The 25,526-nt window shown below is 38.1% G+C and overlaps 1 protein-coding gene across 3 annotated transcripts in view; it reads left to right on the top strand.

Moving 5' to 3' along the window:
* The window catches only part of trim9 (tripartite motif containing 9), a 63,889-nt gene that overhangs the window by 8,578 nt on the left and 29,785 nt on the right, over positions 1 to 25,526 (top strand). For all 3 annotated transcript variants that reach the window (XM_063048696.1, XM_063048679.1, XM_063048687.1), the window contains exons 2-3: positions 21,124 to 21,219; positions 23,438 to 23,560. In XM_063048696.1, the coding sequence (XP_062904766.1) occupies positions 21,124 to 21,219; positions 23,438 to 23,560 (219 nt within the window). The remainder of the gene's footprint in view (positions 1 to 21,123; positions 21,220 to 23,437; positions 23,561 to 25,526) is intronic.

Raw genomic sequence — 25,526 nt, 5'->3', positions numbered from 1 at the left:
GTAATGCCTGCACCGTTTTGTGCACTTTATGCAGTCCTGGGTAGGTCTGTAGTCTAGTGTAGTTTCGTGTTGTTTTATGTAGTTCAGTGTAGTTTTTGTATTGTTCATGTAGCACCATGGTCCTGAAAAATGTTGTCTCGTTTTTACTGTGTACTGTACCAGCAGTTATGGTTGAAATGACAATAAAAAGTGATTTGACTTGACCTGTGAATCTGTTGGGGTCATTTACTGTGTTTGATGCTCCTGGTGTGGCCTCCTGTACATCGGTGTGACCCGACATAGATTGGGAGACTGCTTCGTCAAGCATCTACACTCCGTTCACCAGAACAAGCGGGATCTCCCAGTGGCCACCCATTTAATTTCCACTTCCCATTCCCATTCCAATATGTCCTTCCATGGCCTCCTCCACTGTCATGATGAGGCCACACCTTGTAAGAACAACACCTTGTATTCCATTTGGATAGCCTCCAACCTGATGGCATGAACATCGATTTCTCAAACTTCTGGTAATGCCCCCCAAACCCCCCCCCCCACACTTTCTTCATTTCCCATTCCCTTTTCCCCCTCTCACCTCAGCTCACCAATCACCTTTCAACTTTCACATATCACCTGGTGGTTCTCTCTCCCCTCACCCCCACCACCTTTTAAATCTACTCATCAGCTTTATTTCTCCAGTCCTACCGAAGAGTTTCGGCCCGAAATGTCGTTTGTACTTTTATTCCATAGATGCTGCCTAGGCTGTTGAGTTCCTCCAGCATTTTGTGTGTGTTGCTCAGGTTTCCAGCCTCTGCAGGTTTTCTCTTGTTCAGGCTATTTTCACGTTGGAGTAAAAGACCGCTGGCTGAAATTTTTGCAGACACCTTTTTGCCTGCAATATGCTGGTACACAAAGGCTGCTGAGCATGAAAGTTGACAGCAGTAATAGTGTCACTTGAGCAAAGCTTTGATTGCTCAACAGATTCAGACAGTGAGTATCATAGTTTCAGTTTAATTCTTAAATCTGCTGATTTCACAAAATCAGGTCATAGTTAACCTCGGCACCTGTCAGTTAGTTTATGGAAAAGTGGTCAGTGTTCTGAATTTCATTTGTAAATCTACATCACATTTCTGAAAAGTACATGAATCCATCTCAGTTTTCCTTTTACTGTACGATTTATTTTTGTACCTTATATAGATTTTTGTCTTTGTACTGCTGCTGCAAAACAACAATTTTCACTTTAAAAACACAAGATTCTGGGAATCTTGAGCAACACATACAAAATTCTGGAGGAGCTCAGCGGGTCAGGCGTCATCAATAGGGGTGAATAAACCATTGACATTACAGGCGGAGACCCGTCATCAAGGCTGGAAAGGAAGGGGAAATGATAAGGTGGTGGGGAAGGGGAAGGACCACAAGCTGGCAGGTGATAGATGAAACAAGGTTTGGGGAAAAGAGGTGAAATAAAAAGCCGGGAGATGATGGGCACAAGAGATAAAGAGCTGAAGAAGAATGTCATAGGTTGGTATTATTCTTATTTCTGGAAATCTCAAAAGAATGCAGAAAAATATTAGAGTTAGAGTATATAGAACTGTATTTTAATAACGAGTCTGATCCTGAGTTGAGTAGATAGATTTTTTAAAATAAAACACAAATTTCAGAAATCAGTTGTAGCAGTATATATAGTTCAGAATTGGTGAACTATTGGCCATATTGTGAGATTCCTTGATCCCCCAATTTCATTGTAAAATAGCAGAATTCTTATTTCTTGTATTTACGGTAAAACTAGGACTTGATATACAAGTGCTGTGGTTCACATTTATTAGAGCAAAACGATGCAGAACTAAGGTCGTCTGTGAGTTAGTGTCTTTATAAGTTTAGTGGAATTTTACCAACCAGTATATCAGAGACTCTGATTTACAGCCACTTCACAGCAATGGGATTACGAATAGCCACACAGGGCTCCCGTCAGCAGGTAGGCCTGTGATCTTTTCATATGGGTGCATTGGCAAGAGGATCATAAAATTCTGTACAGACTGCAGAGGTAAGTCATGGACAAATTGGGGAGATTGAATCTGGGATCAGTGGGAACAGTGACCTTAAGTAGTTTTGAAATTAAGAACTTCAGGATTGAAGAGTTAACAGTTTTAAGAAGAGGTCTTTTGAGTGAGGAAATTGAATATCTGGTCCTGTAGTAAGGAAGGCAAATTTTATATAATATATATAAAATTTATGTGCTAGCATTGGAGAAGGTCAAGAGGAGGTTCACAAGAATAATCCCTGGAATGAAAGGGTTAATGTACAGAGAGAGTTTGATGGTTCTGGACCTGTACTTGCTGGAGTTAAGAAAAACTTGGGGGTGGGGTTGTCTCATTGAAATCTATTGAATATTAAAAGACCTAGATAGAATGGATGTGGTGTGGATGTTTCCAATAGTGGGAGAGTCTAGGACTAGAGGACACAGCTTGAGAATAGAATTACACCTCTTTAGAACAGAGATGAGGAGGAATTTCTTTCACCAGAGGGTGATAAATCTGTGGAGTTAATTGCCATGATAGCTGTAGAGGCCGAGTTATTAGATGTATTTAAAGTGGAAGTTGATAGGTTTTTGAGTAGTAAGGGTGTCAACGGTTATGAGAGGGATAATCAATCAGCCATTATGGAATAATGAAGCAGACTAGATGGGCCAAATAGCCGACTTCTACTAATATATCTTATAGTCTGTAAGTAGGTTACGGCACCATTCAAAGGAATAGAATCATCATTGGGAGCTTTATGGGGTTGCGGGGAGGATGGTGGGTATTGTAGGAAAAGGAGTGGACAGTGTGTTTAAAAATTAATAGTATGGAAAAGGAAGAAGGCTCAAGAAATATTATGGAGGGAAACTCAAATGTAAAAACAAAATATGCCTTGGCTTTGAACCCCAATCCTCTTCCCTCACTACACAGAATATCAACTTTATACTTTATTGTCACCAAACAATTGCTACTAGAACGTACAATCATCACAGCGATACTTGATTCTGTGCTTCCCACTCCCTGAATTACAAATCGATAGTAAATATTAAAAATTTAAGTTATAAATCATAAATAGAAAATAGAAAATGTGAAGTAAGGTAGTGCAGAAAAACTGAGAGGCAGGTCCGGATATTTGGAGGGTACGGCCCAGATCCAGGTCAGGATCCATTCAGCAGTCTTATCACAGTTGGAAAGAAGCTGTTCCCAAATCTGGAATATCAATGCAGACATTTTGCATTGATTTCCCCCATTGCCAGTAATTTGTTTTGGTGTTTTTATATTAACTTTTGAGTACATGTTATAATTTAAAAGAAATATTATTGGCAAGAATCTTGCATTTTTTAAAAGATCACATTAATTAGTTGCAGGGTGATTATAGAATAGAGTATGTTACAGTGCAAGCAGCGAGTCAAGAGCTGATGCTTTCTTTCCATGTGAGCCATCTACTCTAATTTCATCCCTTTTAATCTTCAATATTCTTAAAGCAAGCTATCCATCTCCCTTAAGATTGTACTTAAATGCTGTGCTGCAAACAGTTATTGAAAAACAGTTTATTATTCAAATGTGCACATATTTTCAAAAAAGATTGATCCATTGTATGGTACTTGCCTTGTTTGTCCAAATGTCATTACCTATTTAATAAGAACCACTGACAGCTCCCTGCTGCATAGAAGCATTTTGATCCACTAGTCACATTCCTGGATGGAAAAAGACAGTTGACATTTCAGGTCAAGGCCCTTCATCTGGACTGTCGGCTACTTGTTTCACTCCACAAATGCTATCTGACCTCCTGAGTTCCTCAAGCAGCTTAATTTTTTGCTCCATATTCCAGCATCTGCCTTCCCTTGTCTTCATTAATTCACACAGTGCTGCTTCAGGGCCAACAATGTAAACCTTAAAGCAGTAAGTTTTTAAAAAAAAATGCTTGTTTAATATTCTGCCATGGTTACTGGAATATTATTGATCTACAGTAATGGAATTGCTTGACGTAAGACTGAAATGAGGAGGACATGGATCAATACTTTCTTTTGTGAAAGATTTTGTTTGGTTTCAGGGCTTTTACAATTGACAAAAGTGATGAGATGGGATGTGAGTTGAGAGGGTAAAGCTGCATATAACCTTGTTTGACTCTGTTCTACATCGTAGCCTGAGGTCCATTACCCCTCCCTCCATTATTGTCACCATCTAAATAGAATCATGACTTTACTGTGTGGGGCGATTTAAGAGCACAGAACAAAGTACACTGGCACATTGTGTTCATTGGAATGAATGCACCATGTCACTTGCTGGCCAATAATGGTTATAATTTAAAAGGTTAAGGTTTGTAATTTTAGATCTAATGGTTCATTTTTGTCAGACTATAGTACTCTGTATATGCTTTGTCTCTTACTGGTTCAGTCGGGACTATTTAAGTATTAGGATTTTTGTGATTTAATTAAGTATTTAACTGTCCTATTTTGTCACTACATGCTAATGTTTCATGGTCATTAGTGTAATATTTATTTTTAATAAGCCTAAGGGAAATTGCAAATTGAAAGAAAATTAATTTTGGTGCTGCTTTGGACAAGAGATATTATTCATTGGTTAAACCTCATTTTAAATGAGACCCCCAAGAACTAACCACCAGAATTAAATTTAAAAATTGAACAAATATTACTTTGTTTTCTTTGGGGGGAAAAAAACATACACAGACATACACAGCTGCTTTAAATGGAAGTTATGTCACTTAAACTGGTTTTTGATCACCAACAAAAAGAATATTACATAGGAATATAAATCTTTCTGTTATCACAAATGAACCCAGAATTTGTAAATCATTAAAATAACAAATTGATTTTCATTGAATTTCTCTGACATTTGATGATCTTATTATTCATTGTTTAGATTAGAGGATGTGAGCACCAAAATAGAGAATTACAATTTGCCTCAATTTGGAATAAACATTTTGTATTAGATTTAATGATCTGAGATATTTTGAAACAAAACATTTCCTCAAACCTAAATAAGTGTGTTAAAGTGTTTAGATTTGAGGAAATATGAGGATCCATAAGAAAGAGCATGACTTTGCATGGAAATCACTATGTATCATGAAATTGGGTTCAACATATAATTAGATTATTTAATGCATTGTAGTTATGTCCACTTATTTAGACCGCATTTTTGTTGCTGGGACTTTAACTAAATAACATAATTGTTTTAGTAACTAGCAATACTTCATAATTATTTTATCATATACCTCAGTGTTTGTGTGGCTTCATGTGCACATTTGCCCATTAGAGTGAGAACTAATGTCAAAAATAATTATGGGTAATTGGTCGAAACATATTGAGATATTTTGAGAGCTATACAAATGAATTTTCTTTTAGCTAAATCCACCATTAATTTAAAGCTGAATCTGACATAGTCTGAATTGTGCTCAATTATGTTATGGACTTTGTGACATCAAGATTATCAAAAAGCCTTGTTTTTTTAAAAAAAAACAAGACTGCAGTAAGATCTTTGATATTTAGATGGCAATAAATTAGTTCTGATAATTTAACAATGCTGCAAAGGCAGGTTGAAGTTCCCCATGTTTGATCATAGCTGCAGGGTAGCCTAAACATATATATCAATTCAGGCTTCGGATGAAGCAGTATCTTGATTTTACCCTGAATACTTTTACATGTGTGAATTTTGTTTGTTTTGATGCACTGTGCATGAATTGATACATAAGAGGCATTGATCGTGTGGATAGTCAGAGGCTTTTTCCTAGGGCCGAAATGGCTAGCACGAGAGGACACAGTTTTAAGGTGCTTGGAAGTAGGTACAGAGGATATGTCAGGAATAAGTTTTTTTTATGCAGAGAGTGGTGAGTTCGTGGAATGGGCTGCCGGCAACGGTGGTAGGGCCGATACAATAGGGTCTTTTAAAGGACTCCTGAAAAGGTACATAGAGCTCAGAAAAAGAGAGGGCTATGGGTAACCCTGGGTAATTTCTAAGGTAAGGACATGTTCAGCTCATTTTTGTGGGCCAAAGAGCCTGTATTGTGCTGTAGGTTTTCTATGTTTCTATAAATAAAGTGGGAGATGAGAGAATGCTGAAGTTACAATTTTATTTACTTTGTTTGGTGACAAAGCCTTGAAATTATTGTTGACTTTGTACCAAAATACAGTAGATTCGCAGCTGTGTTCACAGATGGATTGTGAGAATTGTAGCATTAGGGAATGAGATTGAAATAGTTTCAAGACCTGTATGAGAAAATTATTTACAGCCTCTCTGATTATTTAATGCTACAGAAGTAAAGCAATATTCTGTCTCATTTGCTGGATCTTTAATTTTAAAAGCCTGCTTGTTCTATTCAGCCAGAGATTTGTTGCAACTAATCCAAGCCTTTCATGATCTGATCTATTTTTTCCGAATGCCCTCTTCCACCCCTCCCCCCACCCCACCCCCACACAAAAGAACGGTATACAGTGTAATGCAGCATTTCTTTATTGATTTGCTTTGCAACACAATTGTAATATTTAGCAGGTGACCTGGTTTAGAAATAATGAAGACTTTTGGTTTCTGAGGATCAAATGGAAGCTCAAGCTAGTAATAGCCTTTCAGACATTCCTAGTTTATTCAGTAGTAGTCTGCAGTAAAACAACTTTGTTAGCAGTTGTTATTTCATAGCTTATCTACACAAATGGATCAATTGGATTATCCATCAGAAATGAGCAGTGAAAAGTATAACAAAGCAAAATGAGAATACAAAACTATTTTGTATTTATTAAAATTATTGCATGTAAAATTTTAATAATTGATTATCTGGAAAATTTTGTTTGCCATTCATATAGTTTGAATGTATGGAGCTGATTAATACAAACATGCTTTGTTTCATAGTAGTCATGCAAAGTGAAGAGTATTTTGAGAAATCTGCAATTTAGGTAACATCTTTTATGTTAACTCAAACTGAGATTAAGGAGCAGTTTATCTTCTGTTACAAATGCAGAAATTACTTCATAATCTTCAAGTCATCATTCATTGTTAATGTATTATCTTGAGGAATAATATGGTTCATATTGATGTGCCAACTATTAAATAAATGTAAATTTATTCTGCACAATCCAATTACTTGCAGATTGATATAATTGCAAGAAATTGGGTTCTTTTAATTAAAGCTCCTAGGCATAACCTAAGTGGTTGGAATTGCATGAAAAATTCATGGACGGTAGAAAAAGTGAGATGAATCTCAAGTTAGGCTACCATTTTTTTTAATGTTGTGTGGTGTTAAAAATAATTCTGTTAAAATCTTGATTCTTAGAAAATTTTTGGAGCAAATTTGTCTTAATAGGAACATTGATTTTCTTAGTTTAGGTTCAGCTTTAATTGGGAACAAATATCCTATGGTATGTAACACTACTAACTGAATGTATCCAATCCAATACATGCTTTCCAAGTTCTGTTTTTGTCATGGATTCTTACACTTTCCCTACTGGTGATGTTAGGCTTACTGATCTATAATTTCCAGCCTTTTACTTCCTTCTGCTTTTAAATATTCCTATAGTGCCACCCTCCAATCTGTAGGAAGTGCTTCAAAACATCAGGTGGATGACCACTGATGCATTCAGTATTTCTAGACTCCTATCGTTATTACCCTGCGATATGGATTATCAGGGCCTGAGTTTTTGTTGGCTTTTAGCCCTATTCATTTTCCAGCTTTTTTCTTTTAATAATACTGATTTCCTCCTTCTCTAGAGCTTTCGTTCTCTAACAGGGAGGCCTTCCAGTGTAAAAACAGAACCAATTATGCATTTAGTCACTAGGGACATACATTTGTATTCACTAAACTGTCCTTTGTGTCTTTTGTTAGTTCTTTGCAAGCTTATCTCATCCCCTTTTTTTTTGTCTTTTTGCCTTTTTATTTGAATTCTAAAATGTTTCCAATCTGTAGGCCTTTTCTTGCAATATTATTTCCCTGAATCTAATACTAGCTGTCATTTTCCGATGATTGGACCCTCTTTCCTGACAACCTTTGTGCTAGAAAGAATAATTGCTGTATTCATCTATACATTTTTTTTGAAATAAAGCCCTTGCCTGTCTGTTATCACACATTTAGTCAAGTTCACTTATCTTTCATTCCCAAATAGTGCCTCATAACCAATTCCTGCCTAATATCCTTGTAGTTCTTTTATGTTGAGGATGAGGAATCTGATTCTAATACTTAACTCTCCATCTTAAAAGAAAATTCTATCATGTATTGTCATCCCTAAATGATCCCACATAACAAGATGGTGGTGTTCTTGTGCAATATCCAGTTCAGAATAACCTGTTTTTCATTCATCAGCACATTTTAATGGAAAAACAATCTATTGCATGCAAACTCCAGGAATTTGTCCACCACAATATTATTAGTAGTTTGATTTGACCAATCTACATGCAGATTGGAGTCATCAGAGACTTCAGCTGTACCCTTCTTGCATGTGCCTCTGATTTTCTGTTTACAAATTCCATCTTCTACTTCTGTGGTTTCTGACCTTCTATCTGCCGTTGATCCTTACTGTTAACTGAGGTCTCCATGGACCGCAGGTTGGGAAACCCTATTCTACATGATTATTTGGGAACCGGTAGTCAAGCCCCACCAATGTTTTCTTCTTCTTAATTTCTTAGTTTCAACCGATTAGATTCTGTTTCATGATTTTCTGAGACGAATCAGAAAACCTTTGCAATTGCAATGATTTCCATAAGACCACATGACATAGGAGCAGAATTAGGCCATCTGGCCCATCGAGTCTGTTCCACCATTCAATCATGGTTGATCCTTTTTCCTATCTCCTCCTCAATCCCAGTTCCCTGCCTTCTCCCCATAACCTTTGATGCCATGCCCAATCAAGAACCTATTCATCTCTGCCTTAAATACTTTATACTGTATACTTTATTGTCGCCAAACAATTGGTACTAGAACATACAATCATCACAGCGATATTTGGTTCTGCGCTTCACACTCCCTGGATTACAAATGTTAAATATTAAAAATAGTTAAAATTAGTAAATATTAAAAATTTAAATTATAAATCATAAATAGAAAAATGGGAAGTAAGGTAGTGCAAAAAAACTGAGAGGCTGATCCGGATATTTGGAGGGTACGGCCCAGAACCGGGTCAAGATCCGTTCAGCAGTCTTATAACAGTTGGAAAGAAGCTGTTGCCAAATCTGGCCGTACAAATCCTCAAGCTCCTGAACCTTCTCCCGGAGGGAAGAGGGACAAAAAGTGTGTTGGCTGGGTGGGTCGTCTCCTTGATTATCCTGGCAGCACTGCTCCGACAGCGTGCGGTGTAAAGTGAGTCCACTGACGGAAGATTGGTTTGTATGATGTGCTGCGCTATGTTCACGATCTTCTGCAGCTTCTTTCAGTCTTGGACAGGACAGCTTCCATACCAGGTTGTGATGCACCCTAGAAGAATGCTTTCTACGGTGCATCTATAAAAATTAGTGAGGGTTTCAGGGGACAGGCCAAATTTCTTTAGTTTTCTCAGGAAGTAAATGTGCTGGTGGGCCTTCTTGGCAGTGAACTCTGCTTGGTTGGACCAAGTCAGGTCACTTGTGATATTGACTCCGAGGAACTTAAAGCTTTTGACCTGTTTCATTTGCGCACCACCGATGTAAATTGCGTCGTGCGGTCCGCTACTCCTTCAACAACCAAATACACCCAACAACCTGGCCTCCACAGCTGCATATGGCAACAATTTCCACAAATTCACCACCCTTTTGCCAAAGAAATTGCTCCACATCTGTTTTGAAAGGGTGCCCTTCTGTCCTGAGGCTGTGCTCTCTCATCCTAGAATCTCCCACCATGGGAAGTATCCTTTCCGCATCTGCTCTGTCTAGGCCTTTCAACATTTCAAAGGTTTCAATGAGAGCCTGCCCCTCATCCTTCTAAATTCCTGCAAGTACAGACCCAGAGCCATCAAATGTTCCTCGTATGATAACCCTTGCTTTGGTCGCTGAATTGCTTCTTTCTTCCTCCCCTGCCATATTAGTTTAAACCCTCCTCAACGGCTAGCAAACAATCCCCGAGGACATTGATCCCAGTCCTAACCAAGTGTGGACCATCTTGTCTGTAAGGATTCCCACCTTGGCCAGAACCAGTTCCAATGTTTCAAAAATATGAAACCCTTTCTCTTCCACCACTGCTCAAGATACATAATGATCCTAACTATTCTGTTGTTTCGACTTATTAGCACATGGCACAAGTAGCAATCGTGACATTATTACCTTTCAGATTATATTTAGCTCCCTAAATTCTGCTTGTAGGACCTCATTTTGCTCTTTCCCCATTTTGCTCTTTCCCCTATCTTGTTGGTACCTATCACAACAACTGGCTGCTCATCCTCCCATTCTAGAATGCACTGCTGCTGCTTCCAAATCCCTTACAGTCGAGAGACGACACACCAACTGGGAATCCAGTTTGCGGCCACAGAAGTTCATGTCTGCTCCCTTTACCATGGAATCCCTTACCACCATGGCTCTGCCATTCTTTTCCTACCCTCTTGTGCAGCAGAGCCACTCATAGTGCCAGGACCTTGGCTCCTGCTGCCTTCTCCTGATGAGCAATCTCCTGCAACAGTGTCCAACGCAGCATACCTCACTATTCTGCACTACTTATTTAATATTCTTATTATAATTATTATAAGACTATAAGACATAGGAGCAGAATTAGGCCATCAAGCCCATTGAGTCTGCTCCGCCATTCAATCAAGGCTGATCTTTTTTTCTACCTCCTCCTCAACCCCAATTAATGCATGCATTTCTAAGTGACAATAAACGAGGACTGAGTGTCCTCATAATCTAATCTAATCTAATTTGCGGCCTTCTCCCTGTAACCTTTGACGTTATGTCCAATCAAGAACCTTTCAATCTCTGCCTTAAATACATCCAGCGACCTGGCCTCCACAGCTGCATGTGACCACAAATTCCACAAATTCACCACCCTTTGGCTAAAGAAATTTCTCCACATCTCTGTTTTGAAAGGGCGCCCCTCTATCCTGAGGCTGTACCCTCTTGTCCTAAACTTCCCACCATGGGAAACATCCTTTCCACATCTACTCTGTCTAGGCCTTTCAACATTCAAAAGGCTTCAATGAGACCCTCCCTTCATTCTTCTGAATTCCAGTGAATACAGACCCAGAGCCGAAAAATCTTCCTCGTATGATAACCCTTTCATTCCTGGAATCATCCTTGTGAACCTCCTCTGGACCCTCTCCAATGCCAGGACAACTTTTCTAAGATGAGGGGCCCAAAACTGTTCACAACACTCAAGCTGAGGCCTCACCAGTGCCTCATAAAGCCTCAGCATCACATCCTTGCTCTTGTATTCTAGACCTCTTGAAATGAATGCTAACATTGCATTTGCCTTCCTCATCACTGACTCAACTTGCAAGGTATCCTTCAGGGTGTTCTGCACAAGGACTCCCAAGTCCCTTTGCAACTCAAATTCCTGAATTCTCCATTTAGAAAATAGTCTGCACATTTATTTCTACTACCAAAGTGCATGACCATGCATTTTCCAACATGAAGATTTCCTTCTTCACTAACAACCCCATTCAACCTCCTTTGCTTTGTTTTTCCTGTCCTTAAATACTGAGTACACCTGGATGATCAATTTGCATCGGTCACCTCCAGATATACCTCTGTATTACCAATAGTATCAGAACTGTTTATATTTATTTGCACTTTGCTTTTTTACAGCCTTGCTCTGAATGCTCCACACATCAGGCACAGTCATTTAGACTTTTTTTTAATATTATGTCCTCTTTTATTTGCACTCTATTTGGCTCTCACCTTTTCCCACCTTCCACTTTTGCTGCTGCTTTTGCTATCTTTCATTTCTTACCTTGTCCTTTATCTTTCTGCCCAAGTTACCATCCCTGCCATGCCTGTTTATGTTTGCCCTGATAGTAATTGCAAAATCCTCCCCAAATGACAACGTTGCTACTTGTTGTGACCAGGCATACCTCATCTAGTTTGTACCAGACATACCTTTCCCAAAACTGGTTCCAGTGTCACCTACCTTCCCCGGAATTAGTCCCAAAGTCCTGGGAATCTGAATCCTTCCTATACATAGTTATCTAATATCTTCCTGTTTGGGTATTTCTGAGGTGACTGTCTTCAAGGTCCTACTTTGTAACTTGGCACCTAATTTCTGCTATTCAGCTTGTAGGACCTCATTCCTATATTTAACCTATGTGATTGGTACAGATATGTACTCAACAACAAGCTGTTCAACCTCCCCACTCCAAGGTGTCCTGCGGCCACTCTTAAATATTCTTGACCTGCAGCACCTCCAATGGGTGCTGCAGGGGGTAGGCAAGATGCCTTCAATATATATTGATGTACACGTCAATGCTGTGTACTTCTGGAAATACATTGGATTAGGGAATGCACCAACCACTGCAAATAATAATTTTTAGCTTCTCTAAAGTTTTTAACTCCACCATTCCGTTGAGTCTATGGAATATCTTCCTCAAGTACCATATTCAGAATGGTACTGAAAATATTGAATCCATGCAATGGGAGCATATAGAAGTTTAAATAGAGGAAAATTATCTACCTGCTGACCCTACTGGGCACCTGTACATCTATGCAAATGTCTGAAGTTCCCACATTAACTTCCTGTCAGATTCCACAAAACTTTGATCCTAAGGAACTCAGTAAGAAGTAAGAAATACTTTCTGTAAGACGTTCTGATATTACCCTCCTGTGCTGATGCAATAAATGCAAAGTAAGCTGAAGGAACAGCACCTCATTTTCCATTGAGGTGTGTTACAGCCCTTGGAACTGAATACTGAGTTCAACATTTCCCATAAGCAGCCTTTCCAGTTTGTCAGAACTAACCAGTTCCAATATAAGGTCATCCTCCTGTGGTTATAACTCAACAGCGTTCTCCACAGATGCTGCCTGATTTTGTAGGGTTTTCCAGCATCCTCTTTTGTGTCTCCTCTTGTGTTTCAGTTTTCGAGCAACTGTTGTATTCATCAATATGCAGTTCCAGTATTTTCTTCTTTTCTCTCCCTAACCACCTTCATTCATCTATAAAGTGGACACCACCAAAAGCATCTTGCCACCTGCCCAACCAAGACAATTCCTGCCCTGCACCTCATTCAACGCATACATTTTCTCAATTTTCCACACCTGACCTGAAATGTTAATTGATTCTTTCACCACTCGTGCTGCCAGATCTACTGAATATTAGATTGAGAACACTCAGTCCTCTTTTATTGTCATTTAGAAATGCATACATGCATTAAGAAGTGATACAGTGTTTCTCCGGAGTGATATCACAGAAAACAGGCCAAACCAAAGACTAACACTGACAGGACCACATAATTATAACATATAGTTACAGCAGTGCAAAGCAATACCATAATTTGATGAAGAACAAACCATGGGCACAGTAAGTAAAGTCTCAAAAGTCCCCGAGTCGATCGACTCCCGAGTCCCTGATAGCAGGCAGCAAAAGGGAGAAACTCCCTGCCATAAACCTCCAGGCACCGTCAACTTGCCGATGCCTTGGAAGCAGCTGACCACAGCCGACACTGAGTCCATCCGTCCAAAAACTTCAAGCTTCCGACCAGCCCCTCCGATACAGCCTCCCGAGCACCATCCTCTGCCGAGCGCCTTCGACCTCGCCCCGGCTGCTGAAACACGCAAAGCCGAGGATTTCGGGGCCTTCAGCTCCGGAGATTCCGATTACCACACAGTAGCAGCGGCAGCGAAGCGGGCATTTCAGAAGTTTTCCAGATGTTCCTCCGTACTCTCATGTCCGTCTGCATCAAATCAGAATTGTGCACGGTCCCCTACTTGACAGATAACAGACATCACCAAATATTTACAGTAACTTTTGTTTTTATTAGCAAAGCAGTAGTTGTACCCCTCATATCTCTTTAAATGTTTTCTGAGGTCAACAATATTTTATCATTATTTAAATCTAAATTGCAGACATTATTATAGTGAATATTTAAGGTGTGAACACTGTTAACTAGTGTAGTAGGCAAGTGTGTGACTCGATTATGCTAAGATTCCAAAGATTTTGATGGCATTCAGCAGTATTTGGAGTTTCAGGGTTGAAGGTAGCTTCACAGATCAGTTGGAAGCTATAAAATTAATTCATGCAGATAGCAAGAATCTTGGTTGTTCTTCCTGGTGTATTCTGATCCACTCGCTTTTCATGAATTGAAAGATGTTACAGTTGATTATTGGTAAATCGTGTATTGAATCATTTTATTTTTAGGTAATCTATTAAAGCCATAAAAGCAATTTGCAGAGGATTTTGTCATGTTAATCTAAGCAGTTCAAATTCCTCATTATAAATGGTTTGTATGCAGTACGCACAACTGATCTTTCAATGTATGCTCATCAACTTGAGAACAACTTTCTGAGAAGAAAATTGTAAAAATAATTAACTGGCTTCAGACACTTACTCACATAATGAAGTAGCTGGATATTAGAAAGGTAGGCAGAAAATTGAAATGGTTAGTAATTACTATGGAAGTGAGACTTGAATGGAGTGTGTTGTAGTAATTGGAATTGAGATGGGAGGTCATCCTTAATGAAGATGTAAGATGCAGATAGCTTTTTTATTTAATTGTGAATCTCTTTCCAAATTGAAATTCATATCAGTAATAATTTTGGTGTCTATTTGAACACAATACCATCTACAATGATGCTATAGGATGTTTGTTAAAGTATGTGGTTCAGTATTAAGTTCCTTAAAACTCACCAGTTCCCATCACCAAATCATATTGATTGTACTTGGTAGCTTTTGTTATAATGAAAACTGAGGTGCATGCTCAGTCGAGTTCTTATAAAAACTCTTGGATATTTGATACTACTGACAAAGGAGCATTATACTCTCCACCCTCTGATCTTACCTTCTACTCCCCAAAATTTGTATCCTAAAAATATAAAAACCTTAAAGTCTTCAGATGTTGTAAATCAGAAATATAAGTAGAAAATATTGGAGACACTGTGGAGAAAGTGAACGTTTCAAGTCCAGGACCTTCCAGCATTAGATTCCAGCCCAGTAGGTCACAGCTGTTCAAGTATCCAAGTAAATGTAATTATTGCACAACAATGAAAGCAGTTTTTTAAATTAAAACTCATGGGATCATCACAGTGAACTCTTCTCTGGGCTGAAAAGTGACCTCTCCCAACTCAGCACACACAAAACGTAGGAGGAGCTCAGCAGGACAAGCAGCCTCTGTGGAAGTGAGTAAACAGTCGATGTTTTGACCAAGACCCTTCATCAGGACTGTTTAGGTGTTACTCGCAGAATCTTCTGTGTTTATGCTCTCCCCACTCAGCTTTTTCTCTCTTTTCTAGACTTGTAATCAGATTCCCATTAATTTCATGACTTTAAATTTGCTAATTAATTTATGTCCCTCCTATTGCTAGTTCATTGACACCTTTCTTTTTGTTTGAGATACTTCAGTAGAATCTCAGAACTAATTTCTAAATTGTTATCACATGAACTTGCAAAAATTGAGAGAATGCATGGTCACTTGACAATTTAAATTTCATTTTTAAGTCATAATAGTGGGAAAAAAACTGAAGATGCATTTTAAGATTTACTATTTATGTATGGCTTCATTTTGCTGTGGTCTACTTGACTACTATTTCTACCTGCAGGAAATTTGTCCAGGAAAAAAATCTGTAAAACAAGCATTCTATGGTTTTATAAAACATGTCAAGCTATCTATGGATCAGAAAACAAGAACTGAAGAAAATACATGTCAAATTGCTCGGCTTTGTTTGATAAGGTCTGAGTTACTTGTCTACCAGATAGGAAGTATCACCTTGAACAAAACCAGTGTAATAGTAGAAACACATGTTGGATTGTAACATTAATTACAGTTCAAGTTATTGCTTAACGTGATTAAACATAAGAGGAAATAATTTTCCTTCTCCCTGGTACCACTCTAATGTTACAATCTTTGGTGAAAGAAGAGTTGGGAATGCAATTCTCTAGTGCTAGTGTCAAAGCGTAAAGGTCTCCCCTGCAGTCAATGAATGATGTACAGTAGTGTTACAATAGTGCCCCCTAAAGGAAGGAGACAAACATAAAAGGTTTAACACTTTCTGTTACTTCTCACAAGTTGGAATGGCCAGATTTCCAAGAGGACTCATTGACAACTATTTTCTCAAGTACTATTTTAGCTAGCTCTGATTTTAAGTTAAATCCACTTTTGAAAATAATCATATTCTGTAAAGATAATGAAAAGTCAGATACTTGGATTTTTGAAATGTAACTGGATAAAGTCCTAGCAGTTGTCAAGTTGAGTTTTGGCTCATTCATGAAAATTAGATGTTGAATAAATCTTTTTTACATATAGTTGGTTTAGTTGATATAATTGGTTTTTGATATGGTATGTAATTTTTAAATGGGTTTCTTCAGTATATTTCAATTAGTTGTAAAACTAAATAGAACATAGAACATATATAGATCAATACAGCACAGGAACTGGCCATTTGGCCCATAGTGTGGTGCCAACCCAATTAAATTAGCAACCAAATGGCCAACTAAACTAATCTCTTCGGCCTGCACAATGTCCATATCCTTCCATTCCCCTCATTCACGTGCCTATCTAAACGTCTCTTAAAATTCCCTTTACCAACATCCCAGGCAGCACATTCCAGGCACCCACCACTCTTTTTTTAAATCTGTTTGTATTGTTTTTATTCAATAAGTACTATACTTTATTGCAAAGGAGATGAAATGTAAAGATAAAGATGTCTTACTGCAGCAACACAAGGCATTGCTGAGACTGCACCTGAACTATTGCCTTTACTTTCGATAAGCTTACTTAAGGAGGGATGTACATGTATTTGAGAGCTCAGAAGAGGTTTATTAGTTTTATTTCTGATATGGGAAGGCTCTGTGGTGCAACGATTAACGCTGCCACACAGCTTCAGTATTCGAGTAACCTTGTTCTGTCTGTGTGGAGTGTGTACACTCTCCTTGTAGCTGTACAAGTTTCCCTCAGAGCTGTATTTTTCTCCTACATAAAGGAATGCCGGTCAGTTAATTGGCTTCTGTGAATTAGAGTGTAGGAAGTCAGTAGAGTAATTGGGGTGATTTTGTTTAAATGTAGTATAGAATAGGTCACAGGGAAATGGGGGGGGGGCAGGAGGTGGATTTGGGCAGAAATGCCCGGAGTTAGCATGGACTTAATGGTGTAACAAAACATGACAATATGAAAAAAAATTGAAATGACGCTGAATCCTAGAATGACTTAGTTGCCGCTAGAGGAGCCGTTGAACACTTTGAAAGACTGGGAGCTGATCTTATTGTGAAAAGAAAAGGTACAATCACAATTTAGTCATTAGGATTGAAGTTATCAGCATGATAAATTCCCAAGTAATTTTTGTTAAGTAGTTTAGGTTGGTGAGGTAGTTGTAGTGTGTCGCATTAGCTGGATTGTAAAGGTCAAATTGCAGTGCTGGTGTTAGTGCAATAATAAGTGAAAAACAACATGGTTATCTATCTACTTTCAAGTTCAAATTCAAAGTAAATTTATTATCAAAGTGTGTATAGTTACTATATACTACTGTTAGATACATGGATTATGACCAAAGAAAAAATGGCTGAAGACACTTTGCACTTTAGTGCAAGGGTGTTTATTAGGTGCATAAAAATTAGTGAAAAGCAAAATGCCAATATTTCCAAAATGATATCTACAAGAAAACACTAATAGCTCTGGAGTTTTTTTGTCCAGTGTGAACTCTTGACAGTCCCTACCTTTCTCTCTCATACTGAGGCATAAGAGCTCCTTTTCGTTGGACACTGGCGCATACCATTTTTAATTACCAATAAAGTTAACTTAAGACTACAGTGTGGGGTGCGTCATATGTAGTTACAACCATATTACAAAATAAACTGAAGTATCTACCTTATACAGTATACAAACAACATCTACACATCCCCATTACTAAAGTAATGGAATATTCCATCGTGTATGGTGGGGAAGGGCACCATAAAGCCAACCCTGCAGCTCCGGTTCGGATCCAGTGGAGGCCACATGACTGCCAGGAAGCTGCAGCAGAACGCTCAACACAATCGCACACTTGCAGTCAAGTACAAAATCAAATCACACCTTAGTGTTTGACTCTGACCGCATGCACCAATCCGGAGGGAAAGCAGTGGGTCAACTATGAGGATATACGGGGAAGACACTGAAGTGCGTACGCTCACTGCAATGACAGCAGAATGACAAGGCTGTGTGTGTGTGTGTGTGTAGGGAGCGCATTTACTCAGTGCTCTCTATCACAACTACCTTTAGATTCATTTTCTTGCGGGCATTTACGGGGAAAAGGAAATATAATGGAATTTTATCTAAAAATATGCAAAGATTGACAAAAAAGCAATGCACAAAAAGAAGAGAAACTACAAATGAAAATAATACTGTGAACATGAGTTGTAAAGAGTCCTTGAAAGTGAGTCTGTGCCTCAGTTCTTAGTAGTGCTGAATGAAGTTATCCTCGCTGGTTCAGGAACCTGATAGTTGTAGGTTAGTAACTGTTCCTGAGCCTATTGTGTGGAATTTGAGGCTTCCCTAGCTCTGGCCTGATGGTAGTTGCAAGAAGAGGATATGACCTGATTGTGGGGCTGTTGGGTGATGCATCCTGCTTTCCTGTGGCAGCTCTCCTTGTAAATGTACTTCGTATTGGGAAGGGTTTGCCTGTGATAGACTGAGCTCTATCCACCACTTTCTGCAGCTTTTTCCATTCGTGGGTGTTGGTGCTTCCATACCAGTCCATGTTGCAACCAGTTAGGATACTCTCCACCATACACACAAAATGCTGGAGGAACTCTGCTAGGCACACAACATATATGGAGGGGAATAAGGAAATAATGTTTTGGACCTAATTCCTTCATCAGGCTTCCAGCATCCAGCATCTGCAGAATCTCTTGTGTTTAGAATACACTCTGCTATGAATCTGTAGAGGTTTGTTAAAGTTTTGGTGATATGCCGGAAGTACACAAACTTCTAAGAAAGTGGAGGCGCCGTTGTGCCCTCTTAGTGATGGCACTTGCATGCTGATTCCAGGACAGATCTTCTGATCTGACAACACCAAGGAATTTAAAGCTACTGAAATTCTCCGTGTCCATTCCCCTAAGGAAGACTCTCGTGGACCTCTGGTGTCTTCCTTTGGTATTTCCAATGCTAAATTAGAGGATTTTGTTGTGGTACCACTCAAGTAGATTTTCAATCTCCCTTCCAACTTAACTATGGGATTGGAGCTGTACTTAGGCACACATAAGTATAAAGTGAGTAGAGTAGGAGGTTAAGCACAAATTCCCCTGTGCATTTGCACATGAGTGCAGAGGAGATGGTATTGCCAATCCATCCTAACTGGAGTTTGCTCGTGAGGAAATTGAGAATCCATTTCCACAGGGAGATGCCAAGGCTCAGATTTTGGAGTTTAATGATGATGCTTCCACTTCGGCCTCAGAGGGTCTTCAGAGGCTGTGGGAGTTCATGAAGGAGCCTCCATGTTCTGTCGGCCAAAGTGAGCATAAAAGGCATTGAGCTCATCTGGGAGTGAATCCTCATTGCCATTTATGTTGCTTGGTTTTTCTTTGTAGAAGTGATGACATTTAAGCCCTGTCACTGATTCAAATTTAGTTTAGAATTCACACTTTGCATGCGAGATGGCATTCTGGAGATCATAACTGGTCCTCTTCTACTTTCCTGGATCACCAGTTCTAAATGATTTTGATCTAGCCCTCAGCAGAGAGCAAATCGCTTGATTTATCCTAAACATGAGAAAGTCTGTAGATGTTGGAAATCTAAAGCAACACATGCAAAATACTGAAGGAACTCAGCAGGTCAGGCACCCTCAATGGAAAATGAATAAACAGTTGACATTTTAGGCCAAGACCCTCTTCAGGACTGAAGCTCCATCCACACTAGACTGGATAAGTTTGAAAATGCCGGTTTCAAGTAAAAATGACAGGCGTCCACACTACGCGTTTTTCAAAATATCCCTGTCCACACCAAAATGGATATTTGGGCGAACCTACTCCTACTGGGCATGCGCAGACACATCTACAGAAAACAAACGAAGAGGAAATGGTATAATATTTACATTTCCGCGACGGCGTTGTGCTATTTCTATACAATAAAATTAGAGTACCAACAACAGCGAAAGAAAGTTTTCAACAATGTCTTCGAGGAATACAAAGAAAACGTCCGCTGGAAAACTCAGACCGGACTTCCTTGTTTAGACAGACAATGAAGTCGAGCTGTTTCTGCGAGTTACAAATGACTACAAAGTCAGTAAAGCAGTAGAGATGTTTAATTCCAAACAAACCATTAACGTAGACAATAAAGTAAACAACACACGCATGTAGCAGTCCTCCACACAAGATCAACAAGAGAGTGGAATCTTCTGCAGCCAGAACTATGCAGTATTTCTGACATTAATATTTTTAAAGATAGACTCAATCAAATCAATTTAGGGGATCTAGTCAAAAAAGCTCACTTTACAATTTAACTCTCACTCCGTTCACACCGACTGCGCATTATAACAGCCGTCTGGCAGTGCTTGCACAGTACCAAGCAGAAGCAGAAAAAGCATTGTTGTTGTGGTGTTGTCATGACAACATTTTTAAATCTCTGTTTACCCCATCTACACTACAACACAAAACAATCGTTTTCAAGTTTACACACTTTGGAGAGCATTTTCGAAAATCTCCGTTTTCGGGGGATGAAAATGTCGTTTCAGTGTGGATGGAGGGTCAAAACGAAGAGAAAATGCTTCGTTTTCAAAATTATCTGGCGTAGTGTGGACGTAGCCTGAGAAGGAAGGAGAAAGATGCCAGAATTTTTAAAAAAGGGAGGCAGGAGAGAGGAAAGAGACTAGCTGGAAGTTTATAGGTGAAGCAAGGTAGATGGGAAAGAACAAGGGCTTGAGAAGAAAAATGTGATACGCGAACTGAACAATAATATGACCATGAAAATTTGCATTTCTAATCATTTGCTTAAGATTCATCTGCAGTTACTTTTAAGCAATTATGTCCAAGATATGTTTCAGGAATCCATCAACCCTGGAGAAAGTTAAGGTTTTCAAATGATTTGCCTGATCTCACATGTACATTTGTTTTTAGAACCAGCTCTCTCAAGCATTGAATGGATTGTCAGAAAAGGCAAAGGAGGCCAAAGAATTTTTGGCACTGCTGAGGAGCATGGTGCAGCAAATCCAGGTATGAATTTAACAACTGAAGTGAAACTTTATTTATTATATTTAACTTCACTGTTTAAAGTGGATCATGTCTTTATTCAGTTTATGTTTGCTTGGAATTTTGATTAATATGTTAATATTTTACCAGATATAAAGTGCACTTGGAAGTAAATGTTTTGGTGTAGCTTTGATTGCATTTGGTCAAGGCTGTCCCTTTTTTGGTAAGTTAACTATGGACTGGAAGTTAAATTTAGTTGATAAACAGAATGAGATGCACGGGAACTCACTGATTTCAGCCAAAATATTATAGATTCCTCTGTTCCCTAGCTTTGCAGTACAATAGTCTACGCAGTTTTAGGAAACTCGTAGTTTCAACACTAATAGCCATCTCCCCTCTCCACTCTCACTCCCATTGTAGGGTTTTGACTGAATATCAATTATTCTTCCATCAGAAGCTCAACCTGCTAAGTCTCTCCCACAGCTTGTTACTCCAACACTTGTAGCTTCTCTGTCCCCATTTGTCACCCTCCAGCCTCAATCCTTACCGCCTATGTTCCCATTTCTGTCCTTTGCAAGCTCTTGCATCTCCCTTTAATTTAATTCTTTCTTTCCCTGTTTCCTTCTCTGTATTTCTAAGTATTGTTTTGGAATGTTAAATATTACTGCTTTATTGACTCTTTGATTGCTTGGCCCCCCTGCCACGCCATCATCTCTTACCTTTTTTTACATAATTGATTTTGCTGCTCTCCTGATTTTGCACTTTGCTTATGGCTGATTGTTCTCTTAGTATTAGTAAGATTGAAAGCAGAGAAGTAGAATACAAAATTAATGTTTCTCAAAGAATGATAGTCTGAATATGTGATTTCTTGTATTTCTTTTTTTGTAATATAATTTTTATTGAGTTTTCAAAAAGAATACATGAAAAGATAAAATCTACCCTTCCCCCCCCCATATATATAGTCCTACCTAAAAAGAAAGAAAGAGAGAAAAAAGAAAAGAACCGCCTGGGTATTGGAAGGTTTCCACATGCTCCATGGGATTCAAAATAAATTTGGTATAATTATTCGTTACTTTCCCCAAGGGACCAAGGTCTTTATCGGAGCACTTAAATATGCCATCCTATCTTTTGTAAATAAGGGCGCCAAATATTCAAAAATGTTACATATTTATCTCTTAAATTATAAGTAATTTTTTCGAGTGGAATAGAACTAGCCATTTCATTATTCCAACGATCCATACTTAAATATGAATCAGATTTCCAAGTAACTGCTATTGTCGTCTTAGCTACTGCCAATGCAATTTTTATAAATTCTTTCTGATATTTATTCAATTTAAGTTTCGGTTTTATCCCTTCAATATCACCTAATAGAAATAATACAGGGTTATGTGGAAGTTGAGTTCCAGTAATTTGTTCCAATAAGACTCTTAAATTTATCCAAAAGGGTTGAATTTTAAAACAAGACCAAGTAGAATGTAAAAAAAGTACCAATTTCTTGATTACACCGAAAGCATTTATCGGATAGATTTGAATTTAATCTATTTATTTTTTGTGGTGTAATATATAATTGGTGTAAAAAATTATATTGTACTAATCTAAGTCGAACATTTATTGTATTTGTCATACTGTCAAGACAGAGTCTTGACCAATTTGTTTCATCAATATTAATATTCAAATCTGTTTTATAAGAAAGAATCTCCTATATTAACACATTTGATTGATTTATGGAATAAGATAAATGTTGATAATGAAACACAGAAATCTCTATTAGCAAGGAGATCTTTGTTTCAAAACAGACTTATTCCTTTTACAATGGACAATCAACTTTTATATAATTGGTACCAAAAAGGGATTAAATTTATAGGAGATTGTTTTGAACGAGGTATATTGATGTCATTTGAACAATTAAAGGATAAATATAAAATATCTAATAATACTTTCTTTTGTTATTTTCAATTAAGGGCTTACTTAAAAGGTAAGCTGGGTCAAACAATGTTTATGCCAAAACCTAATGAAATTGAAATTTTAATTCAAAAAGGGAAAATTAAAAAATTTATTTCTTGTATGTATAATTTGATTCAAGAACAGACAATTAAACAAGGAACCCATAAGTCAAAGCAAAAATGGGAAACAGATTTCTTGTATTTCTGAAATATATTATAACAATCCATTGTTGGATGTTTTATTTTGTATTTGACTTTAGCTGATTATTTGAATAATTCATTGCATTTGCTGTGTACAGGAAAACAGTGTTGAGTTTGAAGCTTGCCTTGTTGCTCAGTGTGATGCTCTCATTGAAGCTCTAAACAGAAGGAAGGGACAGTTGCTTTCACGAGTAACCAAAGAACATGAACACAAACTTAAGGTTTGTCCTATTGCTACAGTATTCCTTCCATTCTAGTATTATTGTCACGATAACGTTGCTACAATTTTCAAAAAGGTATATGTTCTGTCAATGTGAATATTATATTACATCAATGTACTTTAAATGTTGCTTTAATTTGTGATCTTGATACCTTCATTACTATTGTCAACAGACATGTGAATTCCTTTACTTTATTCTGCTGCTGTATATAGGCTTAAGTAAGATAACGATCGTACAATAATGTTACAAAATAGTGCCTGTGAACTATGTGATGTGTTGTGGTTTGCTAACAAAACTTCTACCAGTGGAGATAACTTCACTCAACTTCACCCGCTCCATCACTGTGAACTGTTCACACAACCTTTTGCTCATTTTCGAGGATTCCTCATCTCATGTTCTCTATATTTATTGCTTATTTATTTATTATTATTATTTCTTTTTTCTTTTGTATTTCCAGCTTGTTGTGTTTCGCATATTGGTTGTTTGTCCATCCTGTTGGGAGCGGTCGTTCATTGATTCTAATATGTTTCTTAGATTTACTATGTATGCCCACAAGAAAACGAATCTCAGGGTTGCATATGGTGACATATATGTATTTTAATAATAAATTTACTTTCAAGTTTAAAACAATGGGGATTTTGGGATCAGTGGCAAGTGACATACTTACAGCTACACTGCATTGCTAATCATCAAGGAATGGTATCTTCCTGTATTCAGCTTCCCAAATTCACATCCAAAGATGTCAGCAAAGAATGAGAGAAAATGTAATTGAAATTTTATTACAGATTGACAGGCTTGAGCCAGGAAGTTGTTTTCTTGAAGAGAGACCCTTCTGTAGAGTTTTATATTTTTTGTAAAGAAGGCTACAGATCTTTGGAGATAAGATTTTAATCTCTACTCATTCAGACATTTATTTATTTTTATTTATCTAAAGATTCAGCACAGAACAGGCCCTTTCTGCCCAACGAGCCATGCCACCTAGCAACACTATTTAACCCTAATCCAATTGCAAAATGATGTACAATTACCAATAACCCAACTGGACTGAGGGAGGAAACCGGAGCACCCAGAGGAAACCCATGCAGACTTGGGGGGAGCATACAAATTCCTTAAAGACGATGCCAGAACTGAACTCCAAACCCCGGCGCTCTGAACTGTAATAGCGTCGCGCTAACTTCTCTGCTACTGTGGTGCCCTATTAATGGCTGATTCCTTTATCTGAATCTATGTCCCTTAATTCTAAAATCTCTCTTCTGATCTCCTGGTTCTTCTAGATCTCTCATTTTTCTAAGCACCAATGACTGTAGGTCACGCCTGTTCAATCTCCTGCTAGAGAACAACACAGGAAGTAATGTAATGAATCTATATGACATTGCAAAGCACTTGCATTATTTTTCAGTATAATACCAATAAGGAACACTGCTACACTAAACAAGGAATTATCAGTTATGTAAAATTCCAGCCAGATAGATAGATATTTTATTGATCCCAAAGGAACTTAGTGTCACAATAGCATTACAAGTGCATCAGGCCGCTTGTAATAAAGGCCAGCAGATCATTTGATTCTCTGAAAACCTGCTTTTTATTATTTTTCAATGGATGTGGACATCACAGGTAAAAGGCAGCATTTACAGTTATTCATCTGAATTGAGTAGTATGATAAATCTCTTCAGAGGGCAATTCAGAATCATCCACGTTGCTTTGGGTCTGGAATAACATAGCTGATATTTTATTCTGGGATTTTTTTTATTCGTTATTTAACTGCAAGGTCACAACAAGATAATTTCCTTTATCAGTGTTTGCTTGTTCCGTGGTGTAGATAAACTTGTTTTTCTGTGTGTCTTGCAAATGTGCATAAACACAGATTTTTCCCAGTTTGTACTTCAGCCAGCATTTTCAAGACCACTTGATTAAACTGTCTGTATTACCATGCAAACTCACAGCCTCCTCACAGGTAATTTTTCCA

The sequence above is a fragment of the Mobula hypostoma genome, chromosome 1 (genome assembly GCF_963921235.1).
Source record: "Mobula hypostoma chromosome 1, sMobHyp1.1, whole genome shotgun sequence".
Taxonomy (NCBI): domain Eukaryota; kingdom Metazoa; phylum Chordata; class Chondrichthyes; order Myliobatiformes; family Myliobatidae; genus Mobula; species Mobula hypostoma.
Note: the sequence above shows the minus strand (reverse complement) of the source record. Positions and strands in the feature narration are given on the sequence as shown.